Source organism: Perca flavescens, chromosome 1, assembly GCF_004354835.1.
Source record: "Perca flavescens isolate YP-PL-M2 chromosome 1, PFLA_1.0, whole genome shotgun sequence".
NCBI classification, from domain to species: Eukaryota; Metazoa; Chordata; class Actinopteri; order Perciformes; family Percidae; genus Perca; species Perca flavescens.
Window position 1 is genome coordinate 36525380 of NC_041331.1, and position 23715 is coordinate 36549094.

The 23715-nt window shown below is 40.9% G+C and overlaps 1 protein-coding gene across 1 annotated transcript; it reads left to right on the forward strand.

Moving 5' to 3' along the window:
• Positions 1-1223: 1223 nt before the first annotated feature.
• On the forward strand, positions 1224-7637 carry LOC114554673 (N-acetyllactosaminide alpha-1,3-galactosyltransferase; the record flags this gene model as incomplete). The annotated part of the gene is made up of 5 exons (XM_028576680.1): positions 1224-1237; positions 2821-2898; positions 3013-3120; positions 5706-5843; positions 6785-7637. Coding segments are annotated over 5 exons (1020 nt in total), but the record flags the coding sequence as incomplete, so codon positions are not given.
• Positions 7638-23715: the final 16078 nt, after the last annotated feature.

Consider the following 23715-nt stretch of genomic DNA (forward strand, 5'->3'; position numbering starts at 1 on the left):
TCCAAGGAAATCATCGGAGGAGAGAGGAAACAGGCAAATGTGTTTGAGGGGAATGAGATGTCCTTTCCTCTGAAGCGTCACATGTATTTGTCAGCTGTATGGGCGGAGTTAGCAACTCCTTCAGCTGCACGGCTTCCGTGAAGGCTGCTCTCGTGTATCCTCGGCTATAGCTCCTCGATGATCTCTCCTCGATGCTTGCTGCTTGATGCAGAAATAAGAGCTTTGAGACGGCCTTCACCGAGGAGGAACAACTTCCGGTTCAGCAGAGGACCGAGGAGTCGAGGAGCTATCAAATAACGGTGAAGAGATGCAGCTTAGAGGTGAGGATATCACCCACAATGCAGTGCAGTTATGCATTTGGTGCAAGAAAATACATCCACGTTAGGTGGCAGTAAGGAAAACTCTGGTTGCTGACCACAAAAGAAATAAATAAACTGAATTATACATTTCGGCTTTTAAGAAAAATTTCTTGTTTCTTAATCAAAACTCATTGATAGCTGAATATTTTACTGAAACATGCAATGTGTATGTGTATGTAGACTAGTGTCAATAAATATTTACTTTGTTGTACTTATGTGGTTTCTTTATTCCCATTCACATATGGAAGGAATTTGGTTTTGGCAAGATAATATAAAACCCGTAGCAATATTAGTTCCGAGCGACATTGATACCGATCACAAACTTTCAAAATCACAAACTCTTGCAGGTTCTAAGATTCAGTGAAATGAGGCGGGTATTTCTGATGATTTGTAAAAAGCAGTGGGTATTACATTAATAATACATTTTATAAATAATATTTGTAGCCTATAGCAAAAAAAAAAACGTGTTGCTACGTTCGGGGGTGAACGTGTCCCTGATTCTTTGTTTGACGAATTTTGTCAATAAAAAAAAGAAGAAAAAAAAACCAGGGCAGGTGCGTTCCATTTTAATCCCCCGCTCCTGCCACAACCGCCATCACTCTGCTCACTGCGGCATCCGTGCGACGCACGCTGTTACGTGATATGAACGGCTGACTGCTGAGTGGAAGTGGAACTACTAATGACACGCAGAAGTGGGAGGCACTAGAGAGGCGTCGTCCATCTTTACCCCTACCTGTGATAAGTGTGACACGTGGAGGGAGATCTCTGCTGCAGTGGAGTCATTTTTGGCCGTTTGAAACAAAGTTTCTTAAGGGCCATTGATCCTGTTAATGTCCTGGCGTGCTTTGCATTTAAACCTGAACAAAAAAAAAACGCAGGTAAGTCATCATCAGAACCAGGGTCTCTGGCAGAAAAAAAAAACTGAAGCTCCCTTAGACTGTTGTAATAAGTTTGTTTACCTATAACCTCCAAAGGGACTTTTGTTTCGCCCTGTAAACAACGCACATTTTAATTCATTGTCATGAATGTCATGTCATTTTTTTTTTTTTTTTTCCTTTTTTTGTATGTATAATTTTAAAACTAATTGGTCATGTGTTCTACTCATAAAATCTATAAAATCGCAGCCCAAGTGTGATTTTTGGTGTGCACCTCAAACAACTTGAATTTCCCCTCTGTCGTCCTAATGCCATGTTGGCTAAAAGGGACCATGGGTAAAGAAAACTGGTGGGCGGTAGTGTTAACTGGTTTCACTGCAGTATTGGGTTTACCTTTTGTTCAAGGTGTCATTTAATTCACCAGGCAACAGATACCTTCCCCTCCTGCGAGAGTTTGTATCCTGGAAAATGCAGCGACGTTTAACCAAAACCCGGTGAACTGATCTTCTATATTTATTTTATTTATTTATTTTCCTGTGGTAAGATGTACAAAACTAGGTCTACGGACAGGGGTGGATTGATGCACAGGCTGGTCTAAGCTGCTGGACAGCCCAGGGACCCAGGTTGGCCAGACTAATGTGGTTTATTTAAATTTACTTGAGAGCAAAAAACGTGGCCCCTGTTGGCCGATGAGACCTATTCAAAACGTTAAGCAGTTGATTGGGTAGACCACATCTACCCGATCAGCTGTCCCAGCAGCTAAATCATGTGGTGAGGTTTAAGGGGCCAATTTGGCTTTCAAATCACTGCTAATTGAATGCAAAGAGGCCAACAACATCTGATAACCGAGAGCAAAAACTAAAAGCACAACATCTAACGACACCGAGATCACCTAAAGAAACAAAACGGAGTGTTCTGTCCTGCTGCAGATGTTGTTTCTGTTGGTTTAGAAAACTAAAAGCTGTTACCAGTTTACAGATGCTCTGTGAATGCCTTTTTCTGTGGCATTGCTGTTCATAGTAAAGGCTATCTCAATGTGTGTGAGTGCACGCAAGTATGCGTGTGCCATGTAATATTCCTAGCACACAAGCATGGCACTAAATTATTTTTTTTCGGGTAAAGAATGATGAGGGGGCCCCACACAAAGATTAGTTTAGAGGGGTCCATGGCCACCTTAATCCACCCCTGTCTGTGGGCTATCCAGAGTAGCTGGGTACATTGTTTCTGTACATGCAGCGTTTTTCCTATTTAAGTTTTAAATGCTGTGTATCTGTCGCTATAATGCCACTAGGGATATTTGCTCCCATGTTTTTTTTTTTTTTTTTTTTTTTTTTTTTTTTTTTTTTTTTATTGGTTTAGAGTGTTTTTAGTAACTGTGAATTTAACTAAATCAAAGATCAGATTTGCTCACACAACTTGACATCACTTTGTTCTTCAGCCAATAGCCACTTTAGTCTTCCTTGCCCATACTGTGTGGCCATATCTCTGCATACTCAGTAGAACATCAAGCGCTGTATGTTGTAAATAACCATATGTTGTATAAAAATGCACTGAGGTGTGTTTGTTTTGCTTTTGCGCCGTTTCAGTGGGCTCAAGGAAATAAGTGCTGGAATCCTCTGCTTTCATGTGTTGATCATTGTCAGCTTCACTTCCTTATATTTACGGTGAGTAGTCATTATTGTGCTTGAAAAGCACATATGAGCCAATTTGATTTATTGGCAAGAGTCACTTCAATATGATTTTATTCTGGGCTCATGATGGTCATTTTTCTATACTAGGTATTTGGCGAGCCTCATCCCTGAGGACAACCTGCCGGGGACTGGTGAGGTGACCGGTGAAGGCAAAATAAGACAGAGCATCAATTTAGATGACACGCTTGACTATAGGTAAGAGATCTGTAGGGCAGGACCCAAGTATTTGACTATCCAGATTATTGTTCCTTGGGTAGGTATTCATTACATTACATGTCATTTAGCTGGTGCATTTAATCCAAAGCAACTTCCAATTAAGTGCTTTCAACCTTGAAGGTACAAACTCCAGACAACAAGTAGTAAGTGAAAGTACATTATCTTTAAAGGTCCCATGGCATGAACATTTCACTTTGAGGTTGTTTAACATTAATATGAGTTCCCCCAGCCGGCCTATGGTCCCCTAGTGGCTAGAAATGGTGATAGGTGTAAACTGAGCCCTGGGTATCCTGCTCTGCCTTTGAGAAAATGAAAGCTCAGATGAGCAGTTTTGGAATCTGCTTGTTATGAGGTCATAACAAGCAAGGTTACCTCCCTTTTCTCTGCTTTGCCCCCCCCCTGGTCCTGCGGAGGCTCCATGCAGAGCTTTCTCCGTAGCATACAAGTGGCCAGGGGTCTCATTTATAAAACTGTGCGTAGGATCCTTACTATAAGTGTACGTGTGCCCAAAAGCCCAAATTGGCGTACGCTGAAAAAAAGTCAGATTTATAAAACCGCGCGTACGCACACCTGTAAGCAATGTTCCCTTTATAAATCACAGATTGACTACAAGTGTGCGTACGTGGATCAGCCTCTTATCCCGCCCTGTACACGCCCATTTTTAACCATAAATAGTCAATGTGAAGCACCTTGTGAATGCTGATCAGTATGTTAATGACCCTGGCAGTTGTTTCTTCGTTACACCGAAACATGCCGAATCATGACGACTGGCGGAGGAAAAAAAAACAAAAAACTCTCATACGCCCGGGAATTGCTGCCAATTGAATTATAATTTCGGCCTGTTGTTGCACAGCGTATGGAAACCGGATCTATAGACTACCTTTATTCATAAAATCTCCCAAATCAGCAGGCATTACGGTACTCGGGGACAGCTTCGATATACCAGACGTATATAATTAGACTTAACAGAACTATATATTATATCCAAACAAGCCTTAGTGATGAAGATTATATATAATATTTATTTAAAAAAAACACTTAGCTGTTAGCCATTTCCCTCTGGAAACAGCCGGTTTCACCCAGAATGGCGAGGACCTGTATTTGGACCGGGATGGCATGGTTCCGGCGCGTTGCCCTCTCTACTGGACCCAATTCAGTACATAGATCCAAGAGCGTAGCTATATTACTATGACGGCTATATTAGGGAATTTAAATCTGCATATGAGCCAGTCATCATCATGGTCCCAGAAGTCTTTCTCTCCTGATTCTTCCATTGCTGTCCTCCTGCAGAGCCAGCAGTGCCATCATGCAGCATTACGCACGGGTTCACCGCAGTATTTATGTTTAGTCTACAACAATTTGTGATTGTTAACACCTTGCTAAAATCACAGCAACAACTAGTGGTATCCCCCACCCCGAGATACATTTTGAAATCGAAATGTAATAGGCAAACACACTTTTCTTCATGCAGGGTTTGTTATAAACAGTATTACATTTTAGACCGATAACGAGGACATAGAGCGTAACGATTGCACGAGAGCTTAACTGCTGTATTTCCAGACTTTGACATTTGATATATGCACAGTTTTAAAGACATATTTAGTTCTTTTTGTGTTGTGCCGTTATCTAATGGTAGGGTATATGATGGTATCCTGTATTCCATGCAGTCGGGCCATCTCCTCCTCCTGCGCTCCGTAGCGAACAATGTGACGACGAGACAGCGCTGATTTAAATATTAAGAAGGAGTTTTTATTTAAGATTTGAGTTGGAGGTGTTTATGGAACAATTATCACTCAGTACAAGCACAAATAACACGGCTGGATTTAATCTTCATATGGTGTGAAGACATGTGCGTGAGGCATTATTTTTTAATACTTAAACATATTAAGAGTAGCCTAATGGTTATTCCCACATGTACTTTCTGCAGTCTGACTTCAGTTCACCACCTCATCTGCGTCGCCAATTTCTATTTTGTCTCAAATGTGCGTACACATGGGTCAGAGTTTGCGTGGAGGACCGAACATTCTCCCGTCAAGTTTGTTTTTTATAAATCATAAACCTTTGCGTGGGAAGTGGCGTATGCACGTTTTCAGCCCTTTTTTGTGCATACGCCACGTTTATAAAGGAGACCCCTGATGTTTATACTTTTGAACGTGCACGTTTCACCAAAACAAGTTCCTTCCCGAGGCTGTTTTGCAGCGGCACCTTGGCTCTAACCAGTGCATAGCGCCGTCCATGACTATTGTGATTGGTTTAAAGAAATGCCAATAAACCAGAGCACATTTTTCTCGCATCCAGGAATGCTATGTGGACTAGCCAGACCCTCCTCCGCAGCACTGTGGAGAAAAGGTCTGGCAAAGTGAGACTACACCTGCCCTAGTTTTCCTTGATAGGCTGTCAGCTCTGAGGAGTTGGAAGCCCAGCAGGTGTGGTGTACCTGGGATGGGCTTTGAAACCAGGTTTCGGTGAAGCACAGGGCAGAAGATCTGGAAAGCAGCAGTTGAAAATCTATAAATATCCTCCTCATATGGCTGTTCAACATATGTTTTTATCTTCCATTTCAGAGCCAGACAGGGGGTTGAAACACGCACATCTTGGAAAGCTCCTATCATCTGGGAGGGGATGTTTGACCCCATTCTTTATGACCAAATGCACATCCAAAACCAGTCATCTGTGGCCCTCACCGTGTTTGCTGTGGGAAAGTATGTTTCTCCATAAACGCTGCCTGTGATAATACCAGCACTTTCACACTAGCACTTCACTCTGAATCTGGTAGCACTTTGCCAAAAGATTTAGCGTTATGTTACAACTGAATATCAAACTGTGGTGCGGAGTGAGGGGAGAATAACATTTAGGCTCAACCTAATGACACACTATTTTTCCTTAGATGGTAGAAGAGAAGCTATGGTTATTTTTCACATTTAAATTCATTCTTCGTTCAGTTGTGTTCACATGGCTCCGGATCAAATGTCATCCCTCTTTTTGCCTATTTTCACATCAAAGCGGGCAAAGACAATAGCTGTGTTTCAAACCGTTCCCTGTCACACAAATAGTGCACTATGTAGTGTGTTCCCCATTTTGTGGTGGGGTTTGATTTCTCTGCGGTGAATCTCATTCACTATATAGTCCGCTATAAAATACCCATGCATCAATGCACAGCTAATTTGAGTGTACATATGATGTACATTTTCCTCCCGTATACCACAATGCAACGCGTTCATGTTTTTCCAGAGAAGCAGCAGCTGCATCCATGAAAACTGAAAAGGAAAAATGGAGCGGGCTTTAGTTTTAGCCTCCCACAAACGCAACAATATTTTCAGTGAGTGTCCGAAATCTCGTTTGGTCGTTCCCTAATATAGTTCACTTTTTAATAAACTCTATAGTGAATAGTAAGTGAATGAATGAACACAGCTTTTGTTTCCTAGAACACCTGCACATCTACGTGAAAACCATAATGCAAACGTACCACACATGACAGCAGACCTGCAGTATTAAAGTAATGAGGGCAACAGAGGTTGGGCACCACCTAATGCCTCCAATGTTTGATCAGACTAAAAGGTCTGCAGACATGAACACATGTATAACAATTTGTCAAATAAAAATAAATAGCATGAAAATGTTTTGTTCTCTTTCTCTACCTAAGGTACCTGGATGCCTACCTGAAGACTTTCCTTACCTCTGCAGAACGACATTTCATGTTGGGATTACAAGTGACATATTACGTGTTCACGGATCAACCAGACAAGGTACCACACATCGACCTTGGTCCTCAGCGAAGCCTGAAGGTTATCCAGGTGGAAAAGCACTCCAGGTGGCAGGACATCTCTATGATGCGCATGAAAACGATATCAGATACCATAGAATCAGAGATTCGTCACCGCTGCAATTATGTCTTCTGCTTAGACGTGGATCAGGAGTTTAAGGGAAGATTTGGATCAGAGGCTCTGGGGGATTCTGTAGCTTTGGTACATGCCTACTTTTACAAACTTCCAAAGGATATGTGGAGCTATGACAAAAACCCCAAATCCAAAGCCTACATGGAATACGGAGATTACTACTACCATGCTGCTCTCTTTGGAGGCCTGTGTGAACATGTGAAGAGTTTGGCAGATCACTGCTTTCTGGGTATCATGGAGGACAAACTAAATGATGTGGAGGCTCTGTGGCACGATGAGAGTCATCTAAACAAGTACTTTTGGCTTCACAAACCAAGCAGGCTGCTGTCCCCCGAGTACTGCTGGGACCAGAATAATATTGACAACGACATACACGTCGCTCGCCTAATATGGGCAGAAAAACATTATGACACCCTACGTGATCAGTAGACCGGCTACAAGATCCACAAATTGTGAGAAAAGTCACCTGCCACTTTAACACTGGCTGGGTGATATGGTTGTAATCAGTGTTACAATATCAAAAAATATGTTTATGATGTGAATATACAACAAGAAATGGAAAATGTTTACTCAAACCTTAAAATAAAATAATCAAACTAATTAAAGCATCCATCTATCTATGTATTGGCTATACCCACTTATACTTCAGAGGGTTACGGGAGACTGAAGGCAACTCGCTACATTTCCAACAGTGAAAATGGCATGGTTTCAGTTCTGATCCAAAATGGAATGGGTTCTTCCCAGGACCCTGCTACACCCTTCCAGATAGTTTCATTAAAATTGGGCCAGTAGTTTTTCATTTTCCGGTTTTGAGTAAAATGTTTTGACAACTATTGGATGGTTTGCCATGCAATTTGGTTTAGACATTCATGTTGTAAATGCTATTTACAGTGTGCATGGAAATGTGTAAACGTGGTTAAAAACGATACATATTTGCTATTAAAGCCGAACTTGCATTTCAACATTTGCTTTCCACCAATGGAACCTCAGACTCCGAAGCTCAGAAGAATTTTCTAATAAAGCAGGATTTTTTGGGTGCCTGGTTAGCTCACCTGGTAGAGCAGTCGCCCATATATAGAGGTTTACTCCTCAACGCTGCGGCTGCGGGTTCAACTCTGGTCTGCGGCCCTTTGCTGCATGTCACTCTCGCTCCCGTTTCAAGTCTAAGCTGTCCTATGCACAAATAAATGCCTAAAATGCCCACACACACAAAAAAGCAGGATTTCTTTCTAAGTATATAAGTTAAAACTTGTACGAGATTATTATATAATTATTAATTTGATCTGTGTTTTACACACACAACATTTACCTGAAAATGGCAAATCAAAACCATGTCTTACCTGGGAAAAACAAAAACCCATTCCTTCTTTGATCCTCGTGTACCAAAGGAAAATCGCTGCCATTCAGGATACAAAACTTAAACAACCAATTACATTTGCAGCGCCTGTGGCTTTTCAAATATTTGTTCTCCTCTTAACAACCCTATTTAGGATTTTTAAAAGCAATCAACATCAGTGCATACTTCCAGCAAAATGGTTTGCATATTATAATAAATGAATATAGGCTTATCATGCTACATTGCAATAATTATGTAAATTCCAACCTAGCAAATACTTTGTCGGCATCCAGCAATACAACCGAGCGGGGTGTGTCTATGCTACTTGCCGCATGAGTAGTGTGCAGCAGGCAACGCGCATTATCCGATGCTAGTCCAGTTTTAATAAAACTGTTCTGATCATTGTGTATAAGGTTTGCATGTAGGGACCCTCATTATGCTACCGTGGAAGTGTGGTGCTATTTTGAGCCTTGTTAGAGGTATAAATAAGGTGGTGGGGGGGATCCAGTCAGGTTTCGGGAAAAGATCAAGAGTGCCTTTCAATAGGGACCGATGCTGTTATTGTGACTGTCACTTATCCATTGCTACATCAGTGCCTTCATGCAGGTTAGGGTACAGGTGCAGAAACACAGCACAATGCCAAATGTAAATGGGATCAACAACTGGGCCAGCATTGCTCCCCATGAAAAAATGGGTTCAAATATCCAATTTTCATTTTTTTCCACCTCTACAAATAAAAAAAGTGGATCTTTAACCTGTTTTTCCAATTTTCTGTTTTTAATTCACAGGATCAGAAATTGAGAAAATTACAAAATTGCGTCTGAGCTTCAATTATTCAATACTGCAATGGTATTCTCTTCCTCTACTTTGCGGAATATGCAGGTCATTAACTGCATATGGACCAAAATGAAAAACTGATTTGACTTTGGGGTCAGAGGTGCTTGCAACTAATGGTTTTGAGTGGGGGGCGGGACTTAGCTAGGCGGAACGAGGGAGAGAATATCATTGCAGTATTGAATAATTGGAGCCCAGATGCAATTTTGTAATTTTAAAAATTTCTGATCCTCTGAATAAAAACAGAAAATTGGAAAAACAGGTTAAAGATCCAATTTTTTTGTCAAGGTGGAAAAAAAAAAAGATATCACTTATGTCCCTGGAGCACACTCTTCATTTAAAAGTCTCCAAATGTCTGAGTATTTGTTCAAGCATCTTTATGACCATCTCAGTTTAGCCACAGCGATAGGATATATTCACATTCAGGACATCTGAAATCATGTGCCATTTGATGATGAATGAGGATGTATAGCCTCAGTATTGTTGGTTTCAGTTGACCATTATGATGCTAGTAGCAACTATTATTGGCAATGTTCCTCAAAGGTGCACTATGAGTTCCTGCATGGTTTCAGCGCAATTTCATCATTTAATTTTTGTCTCAAATTGTAGGCATCTCTCCTTGATCCGCTAGCTGCCTGCCCCCCTAAATACACTATGAAAAAAACCCGGTCTCGGGAGACAACACAGGAGTCGTAAACGTCAAACAAACACTAGGGGCACAGGCTGTGCACCAAAATACAACAAACCACATTCCAGCCAATCACCGACAAGGTGGGAGGGGGTGGGGGTTAGTGACAGTACACACCAACCAGATGGCCGAGCCTCAGCAGAAAAGCCAGTCAAAATGATCAGTCGCGTCCAGTGATGCCACGTAACGCGTTACTAAAAACGCGTTACTCTAATCAGAGCACTTTTTTCAGTAACGAGTAATCTAAAGCGTTACTATTTCCAAACCAGTAATCAGATTAAAGTTACTTATCCAAGTCACTGTGCGTTACTATTTGTCATTTTCCTTAGTAAAAATATAGATTTTTGCTTTCTTCTTGCGTCTCGGGGACTGAAGTCACGTATGCGACAAGTCACCCAAACAACAAAAGCTGGACTTCGGTGCAAAACCAGTAAGTGGGGGAGAGTTGAAGAAGTTGGTCGGGCAGTAGGCCTATGTTGTAGAGGAAATGCTGCCCTTAAACACGGCTGACTCGCTCTCTTTCGTGCCGTAATAAACCAGATCCTACTACTGGCAATGCCGAGCTGCCTCACAGTAAACCGGTACTCATTTTTATGTTGATGCTGTAGGGGTGTTGTCGGCAGCTGCTGCATGTAACTAATAAAGTAACTTGTAATCTAACTTCGTTACTTTTAAAATCAAGTAATCTGTAAAGTAACTAAACTACTTTTAAAATCAAGTAATCTGTAAAGTAACTAAGTTACTTTTTCAAAGTAACTGTGGCAACACTGGTTGCGTCCCCGAGCTCCAAAAAAATGCCTCTGAACACACTGAGGCGACACTGACTTGAGAAAGGTAATACGTCTCCATAGCAGCAGGCTGTATTGTTGCCCATGAAATGAAAACCGGCAGCTGATTGGACGAACGCGTCACATGCGTTTGTTTTCTCCAGAAATTCAAAGCCAGACTGTCATGGCGGCTCGTTCAGAATACGATCTCATATTGTACTAAAATAGTTCACTGAAAGATGTTTCTGAAAACATTTTAAGAGAGAAATAGGCCGTGCAGTTGCTGAATCGGTCTTCATTTCAGATCAACAAAGGTCAGTTTAAAAGATTTTCGTCAGATTTTGAGAGACTCTAGTCACCTGTCAATAGATCGACTGAACACGTCAGGTCGGCCAAAATGAACGCCGACAGCCCCCCAGACTGACGACGGCACGGGACACACCGAACAGACTCGAGTCACCGACCTCGCCAGACTGTCCAACAGCTGATTTTCGGCCCTGTGTGTCCAGGGCTTAAGTGAGGTTAGTGATGACAGTTACGGAAACATGGGGGGAGGGGCGAGCTTGCTCTGTTGTGTTTGGTATTTATTTTGAAAGTCAACAGAAGTGAGGTCATGCAGGAACTCATAGTGCACCTTTAACAGTTGCTACTCAACTGTCATTGTTACATTCAGCCTTAAATTAGATTGTGACTAAGCAAATGTTGACAGACCTTATCAACTTCCTCTCTAAATGCCCCTGTTGGAGCATTTTACTCAGGTACTTTTTTGTGACAGCTGTTTTGTGTTTGCTGATTTGTGATGTGTTACTTTAGTTTTTCTACAATCAGTTTACTGTTCAAGCCTGTGTTGCTAATATAACATTGTTTTAATTTAAAGGGGAACTATGCAGTTTTGTAGTCATTGTTACACTCAGCCTTAAATTAGATTGTGACTAAGCAAATACTGACAGACATTATCAACTTCCTCTCTAAATGGCCCTTTTTAAAGAGGAACTATGCAGTTTTTTATAGCTTGATTTACCTAAACTGAACAGCTTCGGAGTCATTGGTTATATGACTTTTTTCGAGTTGAATGGTGGTCGTCTCGCTTCCCCCAAGCGCCTGTGAGCGGAAAAACCACCCTTGCAACTTTCAGCGTCAGGAAGTATCGCGTGATATCAGGTCTCGCAATGTAACAAATTGCTTCACGGCACTGCACAGATACGCCCATTCAGGAACCGGCTAACAAGGTAGCAATGGAGTTTTTCACACTATCGTCATGGTTTAGCCGGCAAAAAAGAGGAACAGAGAAAGAGAAAACGGCAGACTGACCAAGCGAGGAGTCAGACACTAGAAAACATAGGAGCTGCCAAATATCTATTCCGAAGCTGTAGGGGAAGCTCTATAGAGAAACCTGTGAGCAAAAGAAGAAATGGCCAAAACTGCATAGCCCCTCTTTAAGTAACTTACTGTTGATGTTATGCATTGTACTTCTTTTACTTTGTGAACTCAAATGTGTACAGTACACAAGGGACAAATTTGACTTTACTTTTGTAAATCCAGTTTTATTTATTACTGTACTAAATACCTTTGGTTTAAATCTTGTTAAATTGAATTGAATTTGAATTTTGTTGCCCAATACTGTTTTCACAGTATCACAATGGCTTTAGTCTCGCTTGCCACACCTATCTCCACAGCGTTGCGGAGTAAGGTCTGGCCCCTCCACACATACACTCCTGGATAGGAGAAGAAAAAAATGGCCTGGGTTTTTTGCATTTCTTCAAACCAATCACAACTGTCTTGGGCCGCGATAATCTCCAGACACAGCGACAGTGGATCTGCAAATTGGTCTAAGGAAGGAACTTGTTTTGGTCGAACATTTGCACCCCTCAAATAAAAATGCCACACATAATATTAAATTAAATTCAACTGTTCACACAGTAAATTTAGCTATTTAAATTAGCTGGATACATGGTTTAATGTAATTTTCTCTTAAAAGTTTATTGCCATTTGTATTTTGTTCAATAGCAAATCACCAATAGGTCCCAAATATCCCAGTTGGATAGTAAATGCAGTTAACATATTTTTTGTAAATCTTTACAATCATGTCCCAAAAGAACCAAGCAGGCCTGCTTTGTTGCACGATCCAAACTTCCTTCAAAACTAGCCATTTTCATGCCAACTCTTATCTTCAACCATTACTGGAAGTATGTTTGGCTCACTACATATTGCACCTGCACACGTGAGGGCAAACCACTTGTGTCTTCAAATGTTTTCTCTGCCTGGTACTCTGAAATGAGACAGACATGAGTAATGTATGCCAAGAGCCAGTCTGCCCAGCTCACCCCTGGGTGGCCCACCCCACCACTCAGCATGAACTACACAGCAGCCACCTGTGTCATTCAGCTGACCTCAGATCAGCTTGGACCTGTCTGACTGAAAGCCGTGATGCATTATTCATAGACTGCCACCATCTGGCACATCAGCGCACCTTGCCATCTCAGGCCACTCACCTGTCAAACTTACAAGCAAATAAAGGGCAATATATCAGTAGAACAGTCCTTGCCTTTGTGCCTATATAGTTTACAGGCCAAATGAAGAGGAATTTTAGTTTAAAGGTCTGTTAATATAAACTACCAACTTTCCAAAGAGTATGTATTTGCCATGATTTCTATCTGATAGAGGTTTCTGAGAAAATGTGAGATTGTGAGGGGATTATATGCAGCGCATGTAGGCCTACCTTTAGAAAGTAAGACACAGGACACCATTTCCTCAAAAGCCGAAGAAAGTAATGCTATCTGTAGTTTGAATACACAGTTTGAATACACAGTGCAGCACTGCTTCCCAGTTTGAAGAGCTATAAAAAAGAAATACGCTAAAGTGCAGTTTAGCATTGTACTACATAAGGATGCTAGTGTCTACCTTTGATACACAACTACCTTCACAGACCTTCCACCAATTAATGTGTGTGTATGTACAGTGTTGTAGTAATACAATGCAGGTTTTCTCAGTGCAAAATGAAAAGGTCATATTCCATAGTGTCGACAAGTTTCAAGCTTATTTCACCTCAGGACCCAATGCAGCATCTGTGATAGGTCTTGTTGGGCGTGGTCTGTTGCACCTATAACCACACCCAATAGTGATGTTACAGAGTCACCAGCCACCAGCACTGCAGCAAGGTGAAAAGTTAAGCCACTGGACGTCAGCAAAGACAACATTTTCAAGGGGTGTTATAGTCTTTAATAACCCCTCTGTGTCAAATCCCCACAGGATTGCGTCAAATGATCTGATTGTTATAAATAAAGGATTTGTGTTTCTACCTTGGGTCTCACTTATTCTTATTCTTATAAATGATTGAGCCCTGAAAGACTTGTTTTCTTGAAACTAGTTTAAAAATTGACAGTGGGATTAGATTATTTCAACAAGTTTTTTTCTTCTTTTTTTTTTTACAATTTATGGCTCATCTTCATGATTCTTGAGCTGTGATCAGCTTTATTCGTTCAAGTTACTGACACTTATTTCTAAAATATTCTTGATGCAGGTTGATTTGTATTGTAAACATGTTGAAATAATCTTGCTACACTGACAAATCTTAAGATTTTAAGAATATTGGACTTATAGGGCTCAATAATATACATAAATGGCTTGATAAGAAGCACTGTATAGGCTTGGCCGAATACTGGATGGAACATATGGTCTTCACTTAGGAAGACACCACACGGTGGCGCTCAAAGCACACAAAGCCCACAACAATAGGGGCAAGAAGCACATTGCCCTTTGCAGACAAAGGAAAATGTAATTACAGGAATACTTTAAAAACAACAGCACATGTATTCAACAGAAAGACATTTGCAAATAAAAGGATATCAACATCTTAAGCAGACAATACTTTTGTCAGATGTATGACGTATTTTGGGTTTTATTCTCTTATCCTATGACTGACGACACATTGCTCCAACATGCACATTCAATCACAGTTGTTTAGACATGAATATGCATGACAATTATAGCTATTTGCAGCTGTACAGGAAACCACCTGCTTGATTAACTGTAAACCATAAACTAGCTAAATCAGTCCCCTCTTTGAAATTGCTGCTGAAAACGTATTTTCGTTGAAAGGTTGTTTTTTTAAAAACTTCATTTAATGTGGAGGTTTTCTGTCTGCATGTGTTTATTTATGTTTGTATGAAGATTGGTATACTGAGGGCTATTTTAATTTTTTCATTTCTTTATTTAAAAGGGATAATGCACAATAATCAACATGAGTACAGAGTCCAACATGTAAATGTGCCAGATTTAGCCATACATGCAAATTTTCATCTGCAGTCCCTAGCAGGTTGATGGCTTAAAACAATAGATATGCTAAAACAACACAACACATACACATAGACATAGACAAGTAAAATGACACTATTCCAGATCAGGAAAACTGGCAGGTTGATGGCATGAGAAAAAAAATGAGTAGTATCATACACAGTGGATACAAGTAAAAGTGCATAGACATACATTAGAACGCATCAACAACACATAAGCACACACAGAGACACTACTATAGCGACAAAGACAAAGACATTATGCCTGTAATAAATGTAACATATGACATTTTAATCTCTTTTCTTATGCTTTTTTTATGTGTTTTGCATATGTATGTTTTTCCGTTTCTTTTTTCCCTTGTAAAGCACTAATCTATGGTTTTGATAAGTGCTTTATAAATAAACCAGCAGCAGTCAAAGATTTGGGGACTGAAAGTCCTTTTTCCCACATGCTGCACTATAGTTGCAGGTTTTATCCACAGTTAGTTGTATCAGGTTTTTACAAATATTATAATGATATTATATTCTACATTAATATGGAGCTTCTGCTTGTTGTTTGTGGCACATGCAACCAAATTTTAAACTCAGAGATTGGATGTTTCTTACTGAAATGCACCCTGGAAGTTGTTTCTTTTTCTTTTCTTCTTCTTCTTTTTAATCTTTTCAGTATTAATTTAATCAGGAAAGATTTGTGTCCATCCAAGCCTTAAAAATTACTCTAACTCTCCGTCAGCTTACAATGAACAGGACTTGTACTGTAGCTCCTGAACCCTGGGCGGCCAAATATCTCTTCCCACTGGGTTCCTCTAGTATTTTGGCAGATAGTAAAGCCAAATCAAGTGCAGCTACTGTATCATAGTAATATGAAAACATTTAAGTTTCAAATACTGAACAAAAGATAAGCGTATTCCAAATGTGTGTTGCTTGAAGTACAGGGCAAGCAGACTGAGTAATCAAGGCTAAATACATATGACTTCAGCTGCTGCTATGAGAATAACAACAGGAGAGGGAGGGTGTGTCCTGAAGAATCCATGGATCACAGAGCTGACAGTGTTTTCTTGTAAATTCTTTTAAAAGCACCAACACACATTAAATCCTCAGCCTAATTCCATTGTGAGTGACTATGTGTGTGTGTGTGTGTGTGTGTGTGTGTGTGTGTGTGTGTGTGTGTGTGTGTGTGTGTGTAGTATTTGTGTGTCAGAGAGAGACATTTGTAGACACTAAACTGTTTCACAAGTGGCTTTTTAAAAGCAAACTGTAAAGACATAGGCCTATTAGTACACAGGGGAACACATTATGTTCATATCCAATTTTAAAAGAACCAAAAAACAAATTGATTACGTCATAAAGACTAATGCTAGGAAATATATTAGGCATATCAACATTTCAATGCTTTCAATTTACACTTTAACCAAATAATTGGCCCTCATTTCCTTTTGACATTGGCTTTATGTTTTCGTTTTTTGAGGTCCCACATGCTGATCTCCTTACGCTGCGGATCCACTTTTGCGACACGACTGAAGCGTGGTGTCGCGATGCCTCCTCCTGAGCATTTTTGTAGTAGGACGTCTAGAACAAAGGACCCACTAGAGCCTTCCCCCAGTCTCCCTTGTGCTCTACTTCTGTTGGATAGTCGCGTCGCGTTCAACGGATTAATTTGCATAAAGATGGGCATCGGCCAGCTTTTTGACGCCTTCCCGGGATGTTTTGCGGGCGCGTTAAAGTCGCTTGACATGTCGCACGGCCAGGTGGATCTGCAGGGTTACTCCGATCATTTACGTCAGTACATTCAACACAATTATAAGTAGAAGTTGATTTTATATGTGAGTCTTTTCAAAAATGCTAGCTGCACAAAGTTAAATGTATAAAGCTGAAGACATATTTTAGGTACTTTATTTACTTAATGGTGTACAGCTCTATTATCATGCCAAACACAAGTATCGGATCAGGACTCGGTATCGGCAGATATTCAATATTTTCCAAATCTAATTGTGATCGGGACATCCCTACTTTCTTGGGACGTTGTCAAAACCCAGTGTTGAAAAGTACACCTGCTTCTAACATAACCTGGCCTTGCACATTTGATGAAGGAGGCAAAATATGGAAATGACTATAAAGTATTGTTATTGCACAAAATTAGGAAATATTTGATCTTTTATATGCCAAACATGAACTAATATCAATTCTCTTTGCCAAAACAGCATTCACAGACAAGACATATGTATATATTTTAAAGTGATGTACAGTATGTTTGGGGTCAATTTGACCCCAGAGAGAAATCCCTGTTGGAGCTGTTATGAACAAACTGTTGAAAAGCTCCAGTAAAATAAATCCTAACAGACTTATTTGTGAGGGGTAGTGCTGTGTAAAAAAAGGACACCAATCACAGATGTAGAGTTTGACAGGTGACCACTGAGACCTCGAACAGAAGTAATGCATCACTTTCTGTAGCAGACTTCTGAAACATGTCGCTCTGTCAAATTGATGTCTTTAGTTAAGTATGCTCTACTGTGTTTTTGTATTTTTCGCATGAGGCTTATATTGTGAAACCTTAGACTGATCCCTGTGGCTTAGTATATCTCCAGATGCACACTTCTTTACGAAATCGGAAGTTGTGGTTTGAATATAGTGCGCCGACCTTAAGCCGAAAGATGAGTAAGCAGAAGCGGTCCGCATTTTTCGAGACTAGGTGTTGTTAGACATCTCATATGTCATATCTAAGAATAGGTTTAACTTGGTGAAGCCAACTGTATAAAATGTGAATGTGAAAATGCTGACGTTCCCCCTTTTCACTATGTTCCCAAAATTAACAATGTTTTGTGTCTGCTTAGTTGTTTATTTCATTTGACATAGGCCTGTTTGGTTTATGGGTTCATAGTATTTAGCTATGGTTCTGCCTGTGGGGGGGTCGGTGGGGATCAGCTGCTCACCAGCTTAATTAAGGAGAGTGTATGCCTGTGTGCCTGATTAGGTCCTGAGGGGCTGGGCACTCCTAAGTAAAGAATAATAGTTCTGCAGTGAATGACATCTTTCATAATATTTGGGGTGCCTATTGTTGTGAGTGCACATATATGTATAAATATTAATGTCAGCAGTAACTGATCTATCTAATTGTAATGGTATTCAGATACAGAGTGTGAATGTTGCTTTCTCAGTTTAGCTCACCCCTATAATCACTTGTGAAGGTGGTAGGGTCCAGTTGGGGGCGGCTGAAAGGTTATGCCTTCAGAAGAAGGGGAAGAGAGAAAGGATTTGGCAGCTTGCTGTGAGTTTGCCGTTTTGTTTCTTTGATGTTATGTTGCCTCATTTTAATTTAGTTTTTTTTATTTCTGAAAGGGTTCAGTTGTGCCCTTTGTTTGAGAATGTTTTTTTGTTGTTCTGTTAATAAACACTTGCACTTCACAAGCTTCCTGTCCAGCCTCCTCAAAACGCCCCACCACCTCATCGGCCTTGGCATGAGCTGGGTGGTTTGACATCTGTCCTTTCAGCTGAAACTATTTTTTGAATTCTGTTATATTCCTTGTTACTAAATGAACAGACATAGACAACGTTGGGCATTTTTATGCCTTTATTGACAGGACAGCTGAAGAAATGAAAGGGGAGAGAGAGAGAGTCGAGGAGTAAACCTCTATATATGGGCGCCCAAGTTCAAAATCTTGTTCATAAGCAATTCTAACAAAAAAAGTATGAAGGTGAGGAAACGATATTAATTATGTCTTTTGAGCTGTTACAAAGGGTCCACAGTCTCCAGGACCTCAAACAGAACAGAACGATTTAGATGCTGAAGGGATACACAACTGATGAGCAATGGCTGTAAATAATGTCAGTAAATGTTTAGTCTGATATACAATTTATTTTTTTTTTTTTACATTTCAACCAAAAATGTAATCAGTAAATGCTAAACCAGAAATATGCATGTGAACAGACATTGTAAAAGATGTGGTTGCACACAAATACACAGGCACACAAAAGGAGCATTCTACCAACCCCCAGTATACAGTATGTAGTCTCACAACCTTTAGAGTGTCCAATGTGTTAAAAAGCAAAAAACAAACAGTTTTTCCTGCATGTCACTACGAATTGTAATGTTAGCCAATCACCAGCATTATTAGATCTCGGTAGAAGCACGCTGCATGCTTATTGGCTCACTGACGCTGATGAGATTTACTCCTTGGGATTTAATCCTTAGGTATTGAAATTGGGTATTGAATGACGAGGCATTTTTCGATACTCAATACCAGGGACGTCACTAGGATTGAAAGCCCCCAGGGTATGTGTGACTTGCGTTTGCAAAATCTTTGCTCTCACATCTTTTGTTACTGTATTAGAGCTACACATATGTCAACCACCAGTCAAGAAACCAATATGTTAACAAGTCAAAAGTGACAGACATATCCTCTTCTTCCATTTCTACTCAGTTCCTTCTGTCTTATCCTTTAAGATAAAACTAAACCCTAAGGCTAATTTCCTGACTTTGAAATGCAAAGTGGTCACATGAAACAACATCCAAAATGTCCAAAAACTGACAGAGGCAAAACAGCTAATAAGTTGGTAAGTTAAACAAATATGAAAAATAGCAGTACAAGAAAAAGAATAGGCATCACTGCATACTTTATCATGTAAGATATTAATACGGATATTTAAAGTGGCTACTGTCTAAATACAATAACCTGATGGCGGAAGGAATAAAAGATTTGGAGTAATGATTACTGTATATACTGTATGTAGGACTGCTTTCATTTCATTTTCACATGTGTATCTGTGGGGTAACATGTAGCCTACTACACAGTAGTAGACTACATGTTACGGTGCGTACTGCACCGCGAACTCAGAGCAGCGAAGTATGTGAAAAATTCTAAAGTTACAGATTAGCCTATTTGTTTCTTTATAATAGGCATACATAAATCCCAAATGCCAAATCACTACTGGTCAAAACATTAATGAATAGGGGCGGCCTCTGACACCCCCAGTAAGAGCGTTCTCCCCATGTAGGCTAGGCTGCGCGGCCCAGATTTGAATCCGACCTGCGGCCCTTTGCTGCTTGTCATTCCTTCTCTGTCTCTCCCCCTTTCCTGTCTATCCACTGTCACTATTAAATAAAAAATAATCAAAAAAAGAAGTTTGCCTTTCCAGTTCATTAAACCAAGTACTGCCATCTGACTCACCCATCACAAGACAATGTTACAATGAATTATATCATACCAAAGCATTGTATGGCTCAAGACTATAGCAATATAGTATTCACTAAAAAGCACCCAAGCAGAAAGCATAACAATAATTCTGAAACGTGATTGACTGAAGATACAACAATGCCATCACACAACACAGCTGAGTGCAGGTTGCAAAACAACAGTCACTTATTCAGCTGCTACTTCACAAACTGCAAAAGCCAACATATAGGCTACTGCACTTGACAACTAAGTCTCACACAGGCCTATAGCAGCATCTGTAAATTATGATGCAATACGTCTGATATGCATGGCTTTTCAATAAACTAAACAAAATATGTACATTATCTGGTCACACGGTCACAAAAGATTATATTAGCCTAGTCAATTTACAGATAGCATAATAGCTCTTACCTTTAGAAGTTCTAATTTCTTGTCTTTTTCTTTGCAAAGTCGCAGATCAAATCCTCAAAGTCCAGCTCCCTCAGCAGCTCGCTAAACCCTACTACACATGCGCTGCTGTGTGTTGGGAGCACTTTACAGGCAACGCAATAAATGTCTCCGGTGGACAGTGAATATAGAATACACTACCGTGGTACCGTTTCACCGTTGTGAAGGTGTCGGGTCAGTGCCTCGTTAGTGAGAGAGCGGGTCTTTCTGCCGCTAGCCTCGTTCTCCCTCCGAGATGCTGGACATTTAGCCGCCGATTCTGAAAGGCTAATATCCCTCTGGGTATAACTTCCTCCCGGACGGTCACTGTAATCGGTCCCCGTAGTGCAGGGTCTTCAGAGATGATGGTACCTGAGGGGCCATTACCTTGTTCTGTAATGCTGATGACCGCCGGCCTCATCTCTGTCTTTTTCCACAACTTCGCTAAAGTTAACGTTAGCCACCGTTAGCTGTGGCTGAGTGTAGCTGGTAGAAGGCAGCGATTCTTCCAAGCTAACGTTGGCTAGTGCCTCGACATCCTCCTCTTTGTCATTCCCAGCTCTTTTAAAAAAGCTTTTTATTCGCGGGACATTTTTATAGCAGCCGCTTTCTCTCCCTTTTCCACACTTTCACTTGCTGATACAACCCAATCTGACCGGGGATCAGTTACTAATTAATTCCACTCTTTCAATCTCAACTCGTTCTTAGAAAGCTGATCTTGAATCAGTACGATGTAAACAACCTGCTCTATGCCCACCCACCTTTATCATTAGCCAATCTACACAGCTTCCGACTTTTCGGCTTTGTTTATTGTAGCTGGATATATCATTTGTTGCATCTAAATATGAATGAGGATAAATCGAATTGTTGTTCTTATTTTTTAGGGGGGCTTAGGGACATTTTGGGGTAGCTTCAGCCCCCCTAAAATAGGCCTAACGACGTCCCTGCTCAATACTATAGATGCAGTTCTGTCGGTGCCTAAAAAGTATTGAATTCGGTACTCAGCCCTAGTCTAAGCATGCAGAAAAACAGCCACCTGAGGGAGAGGTCAATCACAGGTAAACGACCTGGCATCTGTTTCACTAAGCTATGCGGTAATCAAACTCCTCCACTGAATCAATGGTGTGAAGTGTTCTTACCCAGGTTGTTCATTCAACATGCCATGTTTTTGGAAGCAGCAGTTTCAGGTTGGGACACGCTGACATCATGCTGCTCTCGTGTTTTACGAGAGGTGACATATATGTTTAAACCCAGCTATGAAAATATGGAGGTGAACTGGAATTACAAATAAACATCAGGGCGAACATGAAGTCACTCGTAAGTGTATGTATGTACACCTGCATGCGTCTCTTCTAGTTTGGCACATACACTTTATGTTTGCAGATCTACCAGGCCTCCCTGTGCCTTCGAGGGGAGCGGAGTTTGTGTCCAAGATGAAGCCAAGGGGAAAACACAAGACTTTCACCCAGGAAACGGGTGTTCGTGACCCAGAAGTACTACTTAAGGTGACCGGTGTTTCAACACAATCCACCATTTTTTTTCTTCTAATCTTAACCAGTCGTTTTGGTGCCTAAACTTTTCACCTCTTTTTACACCGATGCATCGCAGTCACCTTTTTTTTGTGGCTAAACTTCTAAACGTTCACGGCCGATCTCACAACCCCGGCACACACTTTTGTCGGCTAAAGTTAACTGTAACGGCCGCTAAACTTTACTGTCTGTGACGTGGTGACCGGTAAGCGGTCGCAGTAATTTTGTAGGATGATATATGAATTGTGCGTACATATCAATAATCATGCAAACCCGTTTTTGAAAGTGTGTTGCTGAGCGTCACCATCAGATCAAATTTATCAATTTTAATGTATCCATTACTTTATTTAGCATTTCTGCCTAATACTTCCAAATGTCTATGCACAACTGTTGGATTCCTTCAGTGATTTTGTTCCCATCGAACTCTGTTCATAAGAACGCAAATAATATGCTACCGAGAGGCCTGCAGAAACCTAAAACTGATGTAAAAAGAAATTCCAGTGGATTATCCTCGCCATTTCTTCTTTTTTGAACTCTCATAAGACACAAGAATATAAGAGTAGAGCTTTGTTTGGTGAAATGACGGGCAGATTCGAGAGGTTTAGAGGTTTTACCCCCCTATGACCCTCACACCGATCTTTGACTTTGATGAAAGTTGCTGTCACAAAGCCCTAAACACAATAGATCCCCCCCACCCTTGCATGCCCTTGTGAGAAGATATATGTCAGAGCTGTAACATCATACTCCAAAGTATCACTTTGACTCTCCACGGGTCACATTCCTCTGTGATGGTAGAGGACGTGTGAATGGATTCTCCCATGTCGGGGAGAGAAGGAAAAGGGGAAGAGTTAAAGAAAAAGGACGAAGAAAAAGAAAAGCAGAGAAAATTGCAAGACAAAAAGAAAAGAAAAGAAAGAGGAAAAGACCGAGTTATGAGAGTGAAGTCCACCATCACAGAGCAGCATCTGGCACGGCTCATCCTTCCCATCATACACATTCCTGTCTGACACGCTCACAAAGCACCATTGTAATGAACTGGTATCTGACTCATATCCTCGCTGCTACCGACCCTATAAGCTACGACCACATCCACACTAGACATGCACACGTTTGGCCTTGAGCCACCTTCATTGTGCAGAGTTATGGGCTGACAGTTTTAATACCACCTGTAAATGATTCTCTACTGTACAGAGAGGAGGCGTGAACTTCAAAAGATAAGAAGAGAAAGAAAGGAGGAGGAGGACAGATGAACCGTAATATAGCATTGCTCTAATGTCACGTGGCCTGTGGTTGAAGGGAACGCAACGTGCTCAGTATGTGCGTGTGTGTGTGTGTGTGTGTGTGTGTGTGTGTGTGTGTGTGTGTGTGTGTGTGTGCGTGTGTGTGTGTGCAGTCTTCATACCTGTCAGTCCTTTACACATCAGACACTGCAGTCTGAAGCCTCTAGAAGATCAAAGACTCGTGTCAGTGGTGGGAGATGTACTTATAGGTTTACCTTTCTCTCCCATTGCCAGACCTTCCTCCACAGCGCTGCGGAGGAGGGTCTGATGAGTCCACACAGCATTCCGGGATGGGAGAAGAATGTGCTCTGGTTTGTTGGCATGGCTTTAAACCAATCACAATCGTCATGGGCGG